This window comes from Pristis pectinata, chromosome 13, assembly GCF_009764475.1.
Source record: "Pristis pectinata isolate sPriPec2 chromosome 13, sPriPec2.1.pri, whole genome shotgun sequence".
In the NCBI taxonomy this organism is placed as follows: domain Eukaryota; kingdom Metazoa; phylum Chordata; class Chondrichthyes; order Rhinopristiformes; family Pristidae; genus Pristis; species Pristis pectinata.
In genome coordinates, this window is record NC_067417.1 from 1,719,333 (window position 1) to 1,735,846 (window position 16,514).

Here is a 16,514-nt window from a genome sequence, read left to right on the forward strand (position 1 = left end):
AAGGTAAACCCAAAGGGTTTCTACAAGTATATTAAGAGTAAAAGGACAGTAAGGGACAAAATTGGTCCCCTAGAAGATCAGAGTGGTCGTCTATGTGTGGAGCCTCAGGAGATGGGAGAGATCTTAAACAGTTTTTTTTTGCATCAGTATTTACTCAGGAAACTGGTATAGTGGATATGGAAGGAAGGGAAACAAGCAGTGGTGTCATGGGACATACAGAGATTAAAGAGGAGGTGCTTGCTGCTTTACAGCGAATACAGGTAGATAAATCCCCAGGGCCTGATAAGATATTTCCTCGGACATTGAGAGAGACTAGTGTAGAAATTGCAGGGGCCCTGGCAGATATATTTAAAATGTCCTTAGCCACGGGTGCGGTGCCAGAGGACAGGAGGGTAGCTCATGTTGTTCCATTGTTTAAAAAAGGATCTAAAAGTAAACCAGGTAATTACAGGCCGGTGAGCCTGACATCAGTAGTGGGTAAATTATTGGAAGGTGTTCTGAGAGATCGGATATACAAGTATTTGGATAGCCAAGGGCTGATTAGGGATAGTCAGCATGGCTTTGTGCATGGTAGATCGTGTTTAACGAATCTTGTAGAGTTTTTCGAGGAGGTTACCAAGAAAGTAGATGAAGGAAAGGCTGTGGATGTTGTCTACATGGACTTTAGTAAGGCCTTTGACAACGTCCCACAGGGGAGGTTAGTTCAGAAGGTTCAGAGGTTGTAAACTGGATTCGAAATTGGCTGAGTGGGAGAAGACAGAGAGTGGTAGTGGATGATTGTTTCTCAGACTGGAGGCCTGTAACTAGTGGTGTGCCTCGGGGATCTGTGTTGGGGCCATTGTTGTTTGTTGTATATATCAATGATCTAGATGATAATGTGGTAAATTGGATCAGCAAGTTTGCTGATGACACTAAGATTGGAGGTGTAGTGGACAGCGAGGAAGGCTTTCAAAGCTTGCAGAGGGATCTGAACCAACTGGAAGAATGGGCCAGAAAATGGCAGATGGAATTTAATGCAGACAAGTGTGAGGTGTTGCATTTTGGAAGGACAAATCAAGGGAGGACATACACAATAAATGGTAGGGCACTGAGGAGTGCGGAGGAACAAAGGGATCTGGGAGTTCAGATACATAATTCCCTGAAAGTGGCGTCACAGGTAGACAGGGTTGTAAAGAAGGCTTTTGGCGTCCTGGCATTCATATATCAAAGTATTGAGTATAGGAGTTGGGATGTTATGGTGAGGTTGTACAAGACATTGGTGAGGCCAGATTTGGAGTATTGTGTGCAGTTCTGGTCACCTAACTATAGGAAGGATATTTGTAAGATTGAAAGAGTGCAGAGGAGATTTACTGGAATGTTGCCGGGTCTTCAGGAGTTGAGTTACAAGGAAAGACTGAACAGGTTAGGACTTTATTCCTTGGAGCGTAGAAGAATGAGGGGAGATTTGATAGAGGTTTACAAAATTATGAGGGGTATAAACAGAGTTAACGCGAGTAGGCTCTTTCCACCTAGATTAGGAGAGATAAGTACGATAGGACATGGCTTTAGGGTGAAAGGGGAAAAGTTTAGGGGGAACATTAGAGGGAACTTCTTCACTCAGAGTGGTGGGAGTATGGAACAGGCTGTCATCTGATGTAGTGAATGTGGGCTCACTCGAGTTTTAAGAATAAATTGGATAGATACATGGATGGGAGAGGTCTGGAGGGTTATGGACTGGGTGCAGGTAAATGGGACTAGTGGAATACCGTTTTGGCACAGACTAGAAGGGCCGAATGGCCTGTTTTCTGTGCTGTAGTGTTCTATGGTTCTAAACATACCTCAAAATCCACAATGGACTACCTCAAGAGGCACAAGCTGAAGGTTTTGCCATGGCCTTCACAGTCCCCCGACCTAAACATCATCGAAAATCTGTGGATAGACCTCAAAAGAGCAGTGCCTGCAAGACCACCCAAAAACCTCACAGAATTAGAAGCCTTTTGCAAGGAAGAATGGGTGAAAATCCCCCAAACAAGAATTGAAAGACTCTTAGCTGGCTACAGAAAGCGTTTACAAGCTGTGGTACTTGCCAAAGGGGGTGTTACCAAGTAATGACCATGCAGGGTGCCCAAACTTCTGCTTCAGGCCCTTCTCCTTTTTTGTTATTTTGAAACTGTAAAAGATGGAAATAAAAAAGTAATCTTGCTTAAAATATTAAAGAAATGTGTCATCTTTAACTTTATGCCTTTTGGAAATCAGGTCATCTTTTACTCGCTTAGCTATTCACAGTAACAGAAATTTTGACCGGGGTTCCCAAACTTTTGCATGCCGCTGTATAAGAAGGTGCAGCCAGCATAGTGACAATCCCACAGTCCCAGCCTGGGAGCATCAGCTTAAAAATAACCAGGGACACTCCTCCCAAGTTAAAGCCTCCAACTGATGAGAAGAATGTCCTTTAACAAGGACAACTCGTGGACTGAAACCATATCAAAATCTGTCTTCAGAAGGGAAAAGTAGAAAAACAAAACTATTTTCTCTTGTACACCTAGTGGATTATTTAATGAAACTCACTGCCAGGTGTTCAAGCTCAATAAGCATTCACTGTATCGCAGTGCAGTCTGACCTGTTCCATAAAACAGAGCAACAAGATAATTAATAGTTAGGCAATCAGCCCCAATCTGTTACTCACAGAATGGAGCCCACCTCCAGGAAGGGGACTCTGCAATGATAATCTGCACTGCCTTTTAATTAACAAATAATTCATGAGCAATTGAATCACATTTGTATTAACAAGCAGTACAGAGAACAACATTAGGAAATGATACCGGTGTAAGTGAAAGACACGTAGACCAATAAAACTAAAGATTGGAACCAGTACACAAGGGTTAGTGTGTACAGTACACAATCACCACCTTCATCATGACAGTACAATGTGGCTCAGCCCTCAGTGCATGTTGAGAGAAAATGTATTTATTTTTGAATCTTCAGGATCTAGTAATGAATTTATTCTGAAATATCCCACTGTTGCTCTGTAGACAGCAAACGCCCCACAAACACGCAGTAGATGTACTTGATCTGTTGATGCATAGATAAGGGATAACATTGATCAGGTCAACACGGAAACAGGGCCTAGTTTATCTGAAAGGCAGCATGGAGCTGGGATCGAACCTTAAACTATCTGACCCAGAGCTGGGAATCCAGCAGGGCAGCCAAGTTAAACACAGCAATCCCCTCAGGAACTAAACAAGTGAGAAGTGTTGCATGTTGCGAAGTTGAAACAGAGCAGGACTCGCAGTAAATGACAGGGCTGTGGTGAGTGCTGTAGAACAGAGACCAAGGAGTACAGGTACATGGTTCCCTGAAAGTGCTGACACAGATAGACGGGGTGGTGAAGGTGGCATATGGTACGCTTGCCTTCATCAGATGGAGCATTCAGTACAAGAGTTGGGACATTGTGTTACAGCTGTACAACTTGTTGGCGAGACCGCACCTGGAATATTGTGTGCAGGTCTGGTCCCCGTGCTAAAGGAAGGATGTAATTAACCTAGCGAGGGTGCAGACAAGATTCACAAGAACGTTGCCAGGGTTGGAGGGCTTGAGTTGTAAGGAGAGGCTGGATAGGCGGGGACTGGAGCGGAGGCAGCTGAGGGGTGACCTTGTAGAGGTTTATAGACAAAGTGGGTGGTCACAGTTTTTATCCCCAGAGCAGGGTCATCGAAAATGAAGGCATAGGTTTAAGGTGAGAGGGGAAAGATTTAAAAGGGACCCAAGGGGTAATTCTTTCACACAGAGGGTGGTGGGTGTGTGGAACAAGCTGCCAGAGGAAGGGGTAGAGGTGGGGACAATAACAACACTTGAACAGGTACACGGATAGGAAAGGTTTGGAGGGATACGGGCCAAACACAGACAAATGGGACCAGCTCAGGAAGGCACCTTGGTCGGTATGGAGTTGGGCTGAAGGGCCTGTTTCCATGCTGTACAACTCTGACATTTGGTGACGTTAGATGAAGAATAAATGTTGACCGAGAGGGAACGTCATTAAACAGTGCCTTGGGATCATTCACATCCACGGTGGGTTGGGGAGGGTGGTGAGTGGGTCAGTGGGATTACAGGGGTAGAGGGCAAGGGTGCTGACAATTGAAAAGTTGGAACTTGTGACACAGCAGCACCCCTCAGCACCAGAGCAGGGTGGGAACTGGGTGCACGATCTTCTGACCCAGAGATAACACTGCTCCAGTTGGGTAGATACGCAAGGATGGGGGAGCTTCACAGTGCAGGGATGTCTGACAGCTTCAGTGGGGGCGGTGAATGAAATGAAAAACCCAGTGTTTGGAGGGGCGGGTTAGAGATGGGAGAGGTAACAACACAGGCTCAACAGCAGAAACGTAACCCAAGCCTCACAATATCTGCACTGCAGCCAGTTCTCACTGCCATGTCACACTTCAGTGGTGAGGTCTGTGCATCAGATGATTATTACAGACAGCAAATGGGAAGTTTTGAATCAGCAGCAGCTTGGGCAAGTATTGGCAGGGTGGGGATAGGCTTTTGGTAACTGGCTCCCCCCAACAGCAGGCTATAGAAAACCAGATGACGGGAGCAAAAAGATCTCTCCAAGACCAGACTGCATCAGCTCTCCGAGTTCTAACTGTACTCCCAAGCCAGGCACATGAAGATGATTTAATATGCTAAAAAGAGAAGAGAGAAGCTCTGACCTTTCCAACTCGTATTCCTTCATTCCCACTCGCACCGCCTTCATCACCTGGGAGATCGAGGGAGAAAATAAAACAAGTGTATTTCACAGCAGCTCTGTATCAAAGATAAAGACTTTAACAGGATTACTAGAGTCTCTCTTTGTGCTTACTTCAGTGGTTTCCACACAGCTCCTGTCAATCACCACCAACAGCAGTGGCCAGAGATATCAATAAACTTCCCTTAAAAGCAAGCACGAGGGATTCAACCCATTAAATAACTCTCTCTTTTTCAAGCTCTGAGGAAACCCCAAGGTATCTGCGATCAATAAATTACTTTGCAAAGATGCACAAGTGGAAATGCTAACTCTGCACATTGCAAGATCACAGAGTGAGGCCAAGGACCAGCAATGTGCAGCAGGGTGAACATTGCTCTTTCATAGGAGCACCGAGGAAACTCTCAGCACCTGAGCCCAGCTTGGTCGGATCAGTTTCCTGGACCGTTTAATTCCTCCCCAATTCAGAAAGATTTCAGAAACAAAGATGGGAATCTACATTCAACATTTTTAAAGTCATAGTCAAGGTTACAGACATCGGCAACCTTTTCCCTGGAAGGCTGTTTGCTGGGGTGGGGGGGGGGGGGGGGGGGTGGTGGTGGGCAGGAAGGGGGCAGCACACAAAAAGAGAGATGTTTGCTTTTAACTAACAAGTCACAATGACTAGGAATGTGTGCTGCCCGAAAGGATTAGTTCAGAATCAGGTTTATTATCACTGGCACATGTTGTGAAATGTGTTGTTTTGCAGCAGCAGTGCAGTGCAGAGACATAAAATTACTATAAATTACAAAATAAGTAATTAGTGCAATAAAAGAAATAACGAGGTGGTGTTCATGGGTTGATGGACCTTTCAGAAATCTGATGGCGGAGGGGAAGAAGCTGTTCCTGAATCGTTGAGTGTGGGTCTTCAGGCTCCTGTACCTTCTCCCCGATGGTAGTAACGAGAAGAGGGCATGTCCCGGGTGGTGAGGGGCCCTTAATGATGGATGCCGCCTTCTTGAGGCACCGCCTCTTGAAGATGTCCTCGATGATGGGGAGGGTTGTGCCTGTGATGGAGCTGGCTGAGTCTACAACCCTCTGCAGCCTCTTGCGATCCTGTGCATTGGAGCATCCACACCAGGCAGTGATGCAACCAGTCAGAATGCTCTCCACTGTACATCTGCAGAAATTTGCAAGAGTCTTCGGTGACATACCAAATCTCCTCAAACTCCTAATGAAGTAGAGGCGCTGGTGTGCCTTCTTCGTGACTGCATCAGTGTGTTGGGCCCAGGATAGATCCTCCGAGAAATCAGATTCAATAGGAACTTTCAAAAGACAATTTGATAGATTCTGGAAAAGGAAACATTTGATGGCTACTGGGAAAGAGCAGAGGATGGGACCGACTAGAGGGCCCTTTCAAAGAGATGGCACGGCAACAATGGACATGTTGCGTTCCTTTGTTGTTGCCGGGTTGAAATCCTGAAGGTCGGAACAGGAAGCCATTCAACCCTGATCCGTCATTCACCTGAGTCCAGGTGCCCTGTAACCCATCTCCATCTACCACCATTGCTCCATACCTCACAATCCCTTAATATTGATCTCTGTCTTAAATTTCAATTGGCCCTGGCATCCACAGCTTTCTGGTAGAAAGGTTTCACCAGTCAGTGTGGGTAAAAGTGCTCCAGTAACCAGTGTGGGAGAACTGCTCAGCAAACAGACTATGCTGGTTCAGGGTGACATTAACTGGCAGCAGCACCAGTAACAGCCAAATCCCAGGACAAAAATAAAAGCTGAAAGGCACAAGGCTTCATGGAATATTGATGGCTAAATAATGACTGCAACATACACAGCACATTTAATACATCACATTGACTCGAAGTGTTGGACACACCACACAGCAGCATACTCTGCCCGATTCTGCAGATGGTGAACGACACTCCCCCACACAAGATGCAACAGCTTCTCCTCTGGGTCCACAGTACTGTCAGATCGCACAGCTGGTCTTTCAGCTCCACACTTGACAGTCTTGATGAATGATTTCTGCAGAGAGCTCTGCCACTCATCGTCAACAGGCTGCTGGTGACAGCTCGCACAACCCCTCAAAAGGGAGCAGTTTATTCTGTGAAGGTGAATTGCATTTTGCTCCTGACTGTATCGCCTAAATAATTTACAAAATGTCTATTAAGTTTCAAAAAAAACTTACCTCAAGGATGACAGGCACAGACCAAGCCCGTGCGAAAAGGATGGATGCTCCCTCAGTCTGCTCAACGATGCAGCAGGACACCAGGCTGGCAGCCCACAGGAGTCAGAAACATCCCCCTCCTTCCGAGGTTTGCCAAGGAATACACACACTCGGTTTCGCAACAGGAGGACCCAGTTCCTGGCTCTGGAGTTCCCAAACATGATTCCTTATAAAGCTTCATCACTTCTAATAGGATGGATCCAAAACCAGAGATGCTCCATAGGGGAATGGAGCTTACAGTACTGTAAGGAGTTTGTACGTTCTCCCTGTGTCTGCGTGGGTTTCCTCCGGGTGCTCCGGTTTCCTTCCACATTCCAAAGACGTACGGGTTAGGAAGTTGTGGGCATGCTATGTTGGCACCGGAAGTGTGGCGACACTTGCGGGCTGCCCCTAGAACACTATGCAAAAGATGTGTGTTTTGATGTACGTGTAACTAATAAAAATATCTTATCTTAATGATTCCCACGAGGAAACCTCTGCTCCCAGAAGGTGGCTGAATGTGGAATTCCCTCCCAGCCAAGGTTATGGAACCTCAGTGCACTTCCAGCATTGTAATGTTTGGTTCTAGTTCGATCCCAGCTGCAGTACAATGTCCAGCGCTGGACACCACGTCAGGATGGATGTCAAAGCCATGCAGGCAGTGGAAGAAAGATTTCATAGAATGGTCCCAGGAACGAGGAATTACATGAACAGGAGAACCAGGAGCGGTCTGTCTGAGAGCAGGGAGATGTGATAGGTCTTCAAGACCAGGAAGGATGTAGGATGAATGAGCAAATAAAAATACAAAAGCAAGATCCTGCAGATGCTGGAATTCTGAAATATAAAATATTCTTGAACCCTTCAGCAGGTCAGGTAGCATCTGGTTAGAGAGTTAACGCTTGTGGTCAACACCCCTCCATCAGAACAGTGAAGGGTCAGAGAAGCACGGTTTTAAAGTGCAGAAATGGAGGGGTTGGGGAGAAGCAAGTGAACGAAGTGAAGGACTATGTGAGTGGTCACCTTTCAACAGAACACACGGTAAAAGAGTTGGAAACATTGTGAGGAAAGCCTCACCCGATGAGTGGCCAGGGTCTGGGACTCACTGCTGAGGATCCAAGAGCGCCTTTCAAAAGGGCTGTTGATAAATGTTTGGAGTGTTGAGACCAGTGGGCGATAGGTGCAAACAGAAGAAGGAGGCAGATGGAGCCAGGTGGGGAGGTGGAGTGTTGAAAGGGGGGCCTGTAGCTAACAGGTGGTGCCAGATAATGGGGGGGATGTTGGGGAGATGGGCGAGAGGATAGAAAAGGCGAACCAAGGGAGAAGAAACCCTGGCAGGTAGGCAGGTATGTGGGTGACGGGCATTTGGAACCAAATGGGGGAGGGTGATGAGTCTGGGTATTGGGGGTGGGGGGAGGGAATGGAAGAAGTAAACAGAGCCAAGGAGACCCTGGGTGCACTGGAGGAGTGGATTACCTCAAACTGAAAAATTCAGCATTCGTACCATTGGGCTGTGGGCTACACAAGTGGAAGATGAGGTGTTGTTCATCCAGTTTGTGTTTGACCTCACCTGGCAGTACAGAAGGCCAAGGACAGACTGGTCAGTGTGGGAACGGGAAGGGGAGTTGAAACGACATGCAACTGGAAGCTCAAGGTGGCCATTGCTGACAGAGGGCAGGTGCTCTACAGAACGGTCGCCCGGTCTATGCCTCGGCTTGCCGAAGTAGAGAAGGCCACATCGTGAGCACCAATACTGGGCGGGACTCCGTGCTGTTCCAGATGAATGGCCTCCTCCCATGATCTATTATTCCACGATTCCAAGGACAAACGGTCTGATGATGTGAGATGGAGGATAGAAGGAGAATGAGCCGAGGGCCGGTGCTGTCCGGGATCCGTAGAGTCATAAAGCACTACAGCACAGAAACAGGCCTTTCAGCCCATCTAGTCCATGCCAGCCTGGTTTGCTGCCTAGTCCCATCTACCTGCACCCAGACCATAGCCCTCCATACCCCTCTCATCCATGGACCTATCCAAACTTCTCTTAGATGTTACAATTGAACCTGCATCCACCACTTCCACTGGCAGCTCGTTCCACACTCGCACCACCCTCTGAGTGAAGAAGTTCCCCCTCCGAGTCCCTTCAAATATTTCACCCTAAACCTATGACCTCTAGTTCTAGTCTCACCCAACCTGAGGGGGTAAAAGCCTACATGCATTCACCCTGTCTATACTATAAAATCTCCCCTCACTCTCCTGCGCTCCGGGGAACCAACCTTCTCATCAATTTCCCGATGGATTTATTTGTCACGAGCCTGCAGTTCAGCCCTTGAGCTCTGGACTCCAGACCTACCCTATCCTCACCTTTCCTTCAGGCGAGGTTAACATTGTCCCCAGGTCTCCACCAAGTTGCCGGCAACATTCATGGATATATTGGGAAACTTTACTCACCTCTTTGTGGGCCTCGCTGGAGATGCGGTTGGTGTAGCGCAAGAGTTCCAGCTCCATGTCCGTCTTCAACACACGGCTTCAGGGGTAAAGGGGGTAGGGGGAGAGGGAAAACACGGTTACACACACCTGATATCACAGCTCCCCCAATACACACCAGTGGATTACAACAAGACCAACAAAAGCCTAGATGACAGATTGATCTAGAAAGTAAAAGCCCATGGAATCCAAGAGAGAAGAGCAAGTGGGATTAAAAATGGGGTCAACAAACAATCTGCCGGAGGAACCCAGAGGGTCGAGCAACATCAGATGCTGCTCAACCTGCTGAGCTCCTCCAGCAGATTGTCGCTCCAGATTCCAGCATCTGCAGTCTTGTCTCTCTCTTAGAACTGGGGTCAGTTGGAGAAAGTCAACTGTTATCATTGATAGGAGTTCTGGTGATTGGGGGACAGTGTGTTGCAGCCTCAGGCTCTTAATCTGTACCTAAGTGTAACGGCCTCATGACTGACGTTACCAAATCCAGCAGGTTAACAGTGGGGAGGAAACCCCTGGGCTGCTCGTCTGGTAAGGAGGACAACAAAGTGACCCATGGAATTCAGTCCAGAGAAATGTGATGTACTTGGGAGGACATGAAGAGTGGGAGGATTCTGAGATACAGACAGATTGAGGAGTCTTGGGGAACATGTCCACAGATTGCTGAAGGAAGGTGGGCAGGTAGATACGGCAGGTGAGATGCTGACTGCTTCAGGCACAGAATAAGAGCAGCAGCGATGTGCTGGAATTGCATTAAACATTGGTTAGGCCACAGCTGGAAGCCAAGTTCTGGTTACCCCAGTGCAGGAAGGATCTGAAGGCAGCAGAGAGGGTGCAGAGGGGATTTACAACATGACAAGGACCAGGTTACAGTTACGAGGAGAGACCGGCTCGGCTGGATTTATTCTTCTATGATGTGCAATATTCACATTAAAGCCCTCAGATGAATCGGCAGGGTGGGACTGCATGACTAACACAAGTACAAAGGTCATGCAGCAACCTGGTGATCACAGGCGTCTATGTTGACTAATCACAGTAATAAATTTCAGAGAGTCTCCCACAGAGCATGAGATGAGATAAGGGAACCACTGATCCATAGGTCTCCACATCACTGCTCAAATTCCTCATTCACCCATTCCCACAATAGCTTCTGAAGAGAATCAAATCAGTCAGCACTTAAGCAATCTTCCTCTGTCTTCCTCAAAGTGACCACATCCCAGTAAAACAACACCTGCAGGCTAGGGTAGAATTCAGCCTTCAGACACTGACTCAATGGTTCACTGGTACTGCTAGATATTGGGAGTAGGGTTACGCGCAGCTGTAAAACCAAGCGGCTCTTACAAGTTTCTACAGACGTACGGTGGAGAGCATTCTGACTGGTTGTATCACCACCTGGTACGGAGGCTCAAATGCACAGGATCGAAAGAGGCTGCAGAGGGTTGTAGACTCAGCCAGCTCCATCACAGGCACAACCCTCCCCACCACCGAGGACATCTTCAAGAGGCAGTGCCTCAAGAAGGCGGCATCCATCACTAAGGACCTTCACCATCCAGGACATGCCCTCTTCTTGTTACTACCATCGGGGAGGAGGTACAGGAGCCTGAAGACCCACACTCAACGATTCAGGAACAGCTTCTTCCCCTCCGCCATCAGATTTCTAGACGGTCCATGAACAATACCTCATTATTCCTCTTTTTTGCACTATTTAGTTGTTTCTGTAATTTAGAGATTTTTATGTCCTTGCACTGTACCGCTGCCAAAAAACAACTCATTTCATCTCATAGCTCAATGATAATAAATCTGATTTAGATTCCAAAGCAATCCGAGCTTTTGTTGGGACATTGGAGAGGGAGCTTCACCCTGCCTTACCCATGCTGTCAGAGGGGAGGGAGAGGACAATACCCTGGTTTTCTCTCACCACAGATGCCACCTGATCTGCTGAGTATTTCCAGCATTTTCTCCGTTTCAGATTTCCAGTAACTACAGTGATCTGTATCAATTTCATCTCTCCTCGATCTTCATTCACCTCCTCTGTTACATTGCGAGACAGACCAGCTCCAATTAACAAGCCTTCACCACCCCTCTCACCAGCACCACAACTTGTAGCATCCAGTCCCCCACCTGCCACAAACACTTTGTTCTCCCCAACCTTCCCTCTTCTCTGCATCATTGGATTTCTAACCTTTCCCTCTTCTGATGAAAGCTCATTGGCCCAAAGCACAAACTCTGATTTTCTTCCTCCACAGATGCTGCCTGGCTGGCAAGTGCTTCCAACATTTTCTGTTTTTATGCCGGTAACTTGTCTGCCCTTCCAAATAAACCTGTGCGGCTGCCTCAAATCCGCAGGGAGCTGGGTTCAATTCTGGCCTTGGGTGCTGAGTGTGTGGATTGCCTGTTCTCCCTGAGGCCATATGGGATTCCTCCAAGTGTTCCAGTTTTCTCCCACATCCCAAAGACGTGTGGGTTGGGTCATTTCAGTAAGTAATCATTTACAAGCATACCCAGAGCCAGCTTAATGTCTCAGCCAAGAGAAAGTGCCAGTGCAGCATTCTTCAGCAGTGCACTGATAATCACAGTGATAAAAAATACACAGCTCATTTGAGAACTGAGAACCCATAAAAGAACAACCTTCAAACAGGAGGGAATCTCGAAACATTTTGGTCATTAGATCGGGATAGTTAAACGCAGCAAGTTCAGAGGGCAGCTTCAAAATCAGGTGGTTGAAAATGGTCCTGCGTTGTGCAGTCTGGTCAGTTGGCTGAGACTGCACTTTGCCAAGTTCAGCTGCTGGTCTGTGGTGAGCTCACTGGGGTTTCTACAGGAAATGGCCACTCGGCCCCTCAAGCCTGCTCCGCCATTTGATAAGATGATGGCTACCCAACCTTAGCCATTTCCAGACTCGTTCAGACTTTAAACCTCCACCATGAACATATTCAATGACTCTGCTGGGTTCAGAATTCCAAATATTCACAACCTTCTGAGAAGGAAATCCTCTCATTTGTCTGAAATGGGAAATCTGTAATTCTGACACTATGCCAGCTCCATCTAGATACCCCACTGGGGGAAACATCCTGTCAGCATCACCCTGCAACCTTCAGTCTTACTGATATAGATCACCTATAGTCCCACAAGTGTAGCCCCACAGCTTGATGTTCCCTTCATACAACAGCCCATGAATCAACAAGTGAACCTCTCTGCACTGCCTCCAAGTACATCCTTCTTCAAACATGGGTACAAACTATACCCAGTACTCCAGCTGAGGTCCCTGTAATCTTGCATCAAAACCTCTTCAATTTTATACTCAATTCCCCCTTATAACTAGCCTCAGTGACTGCACTAGGAAAGGCGAGAAGCTCTGTGATGGGAGACGGGCAGCAAAAGACTTTGGGGCACATTAGTGACTCCCTGCTGGAATGTTATTGGTGTACAGCACCTGGACTAACATGATACGTAGGTGCCAGGAACAGCGCCCAACAAGGAACGATCATCTCCAGGGTAGAAAGCAGTTAATAACATCACCACAGCAACCCCAGGTATCAGAGGGAGATCTCTCAACCAATCACACACGATCAAATACCTACCAATTGCTGACCTATTCAATCTACTGCATTATTGGTCCCTCACATCTCTGGTATTATTAGATACCTGATAGCTTGAGGCTGCATTATGTGGTTGAAAACAATCTCAGTTACAGCATGGTCCCAATATTAAATTGCCTGGGTTGATTCTGTCTCTCCCCACCCCCCTACCATTCAAAGTCAGAAACCTTTCAGAATCAATGCAGCCAAGATGAAATCTCATATTCAGATAAGTTCAAATCATATTTCATGTTTGACGAATGTAAAGTAATACCAGGACAGCAGAGCACAACACACAGGAAATTTAAACCAACAGAATGCCAGACATGCACAGCTGGGGATTGACTTTTAAAAAAAAGCGAGGAACGTGTTCTTCAGAAATTACTTCAGACAGGACTGCTGGAATATTTTGTCTGAGGTGGGTCAGAAAGAGGTCACTGCATTTTCTTTTAGAAAGGGGAAGATGGATAAATATCTACAGCAGAGAAGCAGGATAACGTGGAGAGAGCAGAGGAACGGGGTTGAATCTGCATTGAATCACCCATCAGTGGTTACAGTTTTGGGTACAGACCCAATTCCGTCTGGACATGTTACTTGCCCTGTTAACACAGTCGACTGTCAGGATAAGGGATCTGTTGGCACAACTTCAACTCCCAACAGCTCACTCGGCCTCATTTTTAATCTGTCCATCAATAGCCCACAAAGTTTTCTGGATCATCATCTCCCTCTGCGAGCCAAGATGGTGAGACCGTACTTCCCCGGAGCTGTTCTCGAGCTCATCCAATACCCTGCTGTTCATCCATCACTGTGGTTTCATTGGATCCATGGACTATGAAGTTCTCATCGTTCCACGCACACCCTCGCCCCTCCCTACCCCTTCAACCTCCTCCAGCCTTGCAATCATCACACATCCCTGAACTCAAATTCTGCCTCCGCCTCTCCGGAATTCAATGGCTCTCCATTGGCAACTGACCCTCACTTTCAACGCCTGACACTTTTCCTTTCTTTAATCAATCCCTCATGCTACACTTCACCCTCAAATAACTGCTTCATCATTTGTCCAATGCAAGGGGATTGGCAAAAGAACCAGTGAATGCAATCCTCATAGGATGGTGCAGACGGATAAAGGGAAGACCACAAGTACTTAAAGAAGAGGGCCCCAGGGAAAAGGAGACGGAATGGTTCCTACAGATAAGAGCTGAAAGCTGCCAATCTATGAGTTGTATTCCTGTGAATCACTTTTAAGGGTGCATTGAGCAAGTATTACATGGGACATTCAACACTCCAGCACACCGTTCCTCAACTCAATCTATCAGTGTGACCCTCTATTCCCTGCTCCCTCATTTCCCTTTACAGGCATCCATATAGCTTGCTTCAACCACTCCCTCTGGGAGCAAAAACATGGAACACAGAACAGTACAGCACAGGAACAGGCCCTCCGGCCCACCATGTCTATGCCAAACATGACACCGAATTAAACTAAATCCCTTCTGCCTGCACATGATCCATATCTCTCCACTCCCTGCATGTTCACGTGTCTGTCTAAAGGCCTTTCAAACACCCCTGTTGTAACTGCTTCCACCACTGCCCCGACAGCTAATTCCAGGCACCTATCACCCTCTGTGTAAAACAAAAACCCTGCCCCACACATCTCCTTTAAACTTTCCCTCTCATCTTAAATGCACATCCTCCAGTATTTGACATTTCCATCCAGGGACAAAGATTCTGACTCTCTACCCTATCTACGCCTCCCATAATTTTATAAACTTCTATCAGGCCTCCCCTCAGCCTCCGATGCTCCAGAGAGAACAACCCAAGTCTGTCCAACCTCTCCTTATAGCACATGCCCTCTAATCCAGGCAGCATCCTGGTGAACCTCTTCTGCACCCTCTGCAAAGCCTCCACATCCTTCCTGTAATGGGGCAACTAGAACTACACACAATAGTGCAGCCTAACCGAAGTTCTATATCACTGCAACACAACTTCCCAGCTCTTATACCGAAGAGTTGAGTTAGACTAATAAAGTACACCGGGATACAACAGTGGGATAGTGAGGAATGAGGGGAGAGTGGGATTACAGAGCAAGGGGAGAGTGGAAATAGACTGACTGGGGCAGGCACGGTAGTGTAGCGGTTAGCATAACGCTATTACAGCACCAGCGACCTGGGTTCAATTCCGGCCGCTGTCTGTAAGGAGTTTGTACGTTCTCCCCGTGTCTGCATGGATTTCCTCCGGGTGCTCCGGTTTCCTCCCATACTCCAAGACGTACGGGTTAGGAAGTTGTGGGCATGCTATGTTGGCGCCGGAAGCGTGGCGACACTTGCGGGCTGCCCCCAGAACACTCTACGCAAAAGATGCATTTCACTGTGTGTTTCGATGTACATGTGACTAATGAAGAAATCTTATCTTAAAAGGTGTGGGGAATGGGGGACTGTGGGATTAGACTAGGCAGCTGGAGTGTAGAACACATTACTGCAGACGTTCAATGATTTGTGTGTGGTAGAAAGTTCTTTGATCAAACTGCACACTGAAATACACAAGGTACGAGCCCTCGACTGTGCCAAACAGTCGTTGCCTCCCCCATTTCACGCACCAAATACCAAGGAAGAAGGTCCATCAATTTCACTCAGTTAGCGATATTTCAGCCATTGGAAGTCAGGCTGGGCATTACACAGGGCAGGCTCACTGGCAAAAACTGTTCACCGTGCTCCCTGTTCGCCATTCCTCAATGTGATTAATCCCCTCTCTTGCTGTGTAACGACATTTCCTAATGAAATATGTATGAATGTTTCACAGTAAATACAGTTCAAACTTTTCTCCAACTGAGGCCATTCTTCAGCAGCTATAAGCTGTACCAATGCTCCTGGCTTGTGTGGCTGAGGGTTCAACGCCAGAAACCAGAGGGGCAGGAAGTGGGGCAGAATCCTTGCTCCCCAGTGATCCGAGACCACAAGGCACCGCTGGGAACCAAGGGAGGAGCTCAAGTCTGATCATGGAGCTATCAGCAGTGTTATACAAATGCAAGTTGTCGTTGTTGTAACAGGGCAGGGTCAACAGTGATTGGCGCGGTGCAGCCTGACGCCATGGTACGCCTGTACTGTTGGCACAAAGACAACTCCAAACAGATACTCACCACTCTGCAATCTCCGGGTGAAGCAGGACATTGTTCACATTAAACCTGAAGGAGAGAAGAGAATTGATTTCACTGAAGCCTGCAGTGCACAGTCTCCCCTTCCATTCACCCTGATCACCTTCCTTAAATACAGCAACCAAGGTTGAAAGATGGCACAGCAGTGAGGATGGTGTGTCAATGGGGCAGCTGTTAGCTCTGGACCAGCGACGGGAGACACCTCCCGCTTCCTTTAGAAAGCATTACAGCGATTTGCCTCAACCACTCCCAGCAACACTAAGCTTTGCATTCTCGTTTGATTCAATACATACATTTCCCTGTTGGACTTAACAATGAATGATCATGGATCCAAGTCCCATTCCAGAAAACTGATTCCATAGCCCCAGCCAACACCAGCACTGAGGGAGTGCT

The 16,514-nt window shown here is 47.3% G+C and overlaps 1 protein-coding gene across 2 annotated transcripts in view; it reads right to left on the reverse strand.

Annotated features, from left to right (window-relative positions):
* pepd (peptidase D) overlaps positions 1 to 16,514 on the reverse strand; it is a 118,554-nt gene that overhangs the window by 62,342 nt on the left and 39,698 nt on the right. For both annotated transcript variants that reach the window (XM_052028286.1, XM_052028287.1), the window contains 3 exons: positions 16,107 to 16,151; positions 9,366 to 9,441; positions 4,689 to 4,735 (listed from right to left, as the gene is read on the reverse strand). In XM_052028286.1, coding sequence (XP_051884246.1) covers positions 4,689 to 4,735; positions 9,366 to 9,441; positions 16,107 to 16,151 — 168 coding nt within the window. The remainder of the gene's footprint in view (positions 1 to 4,688; positions 4,736 to 9,365; positions 9,442 to 16,106; positions 16,152 to 16,514) is intronic.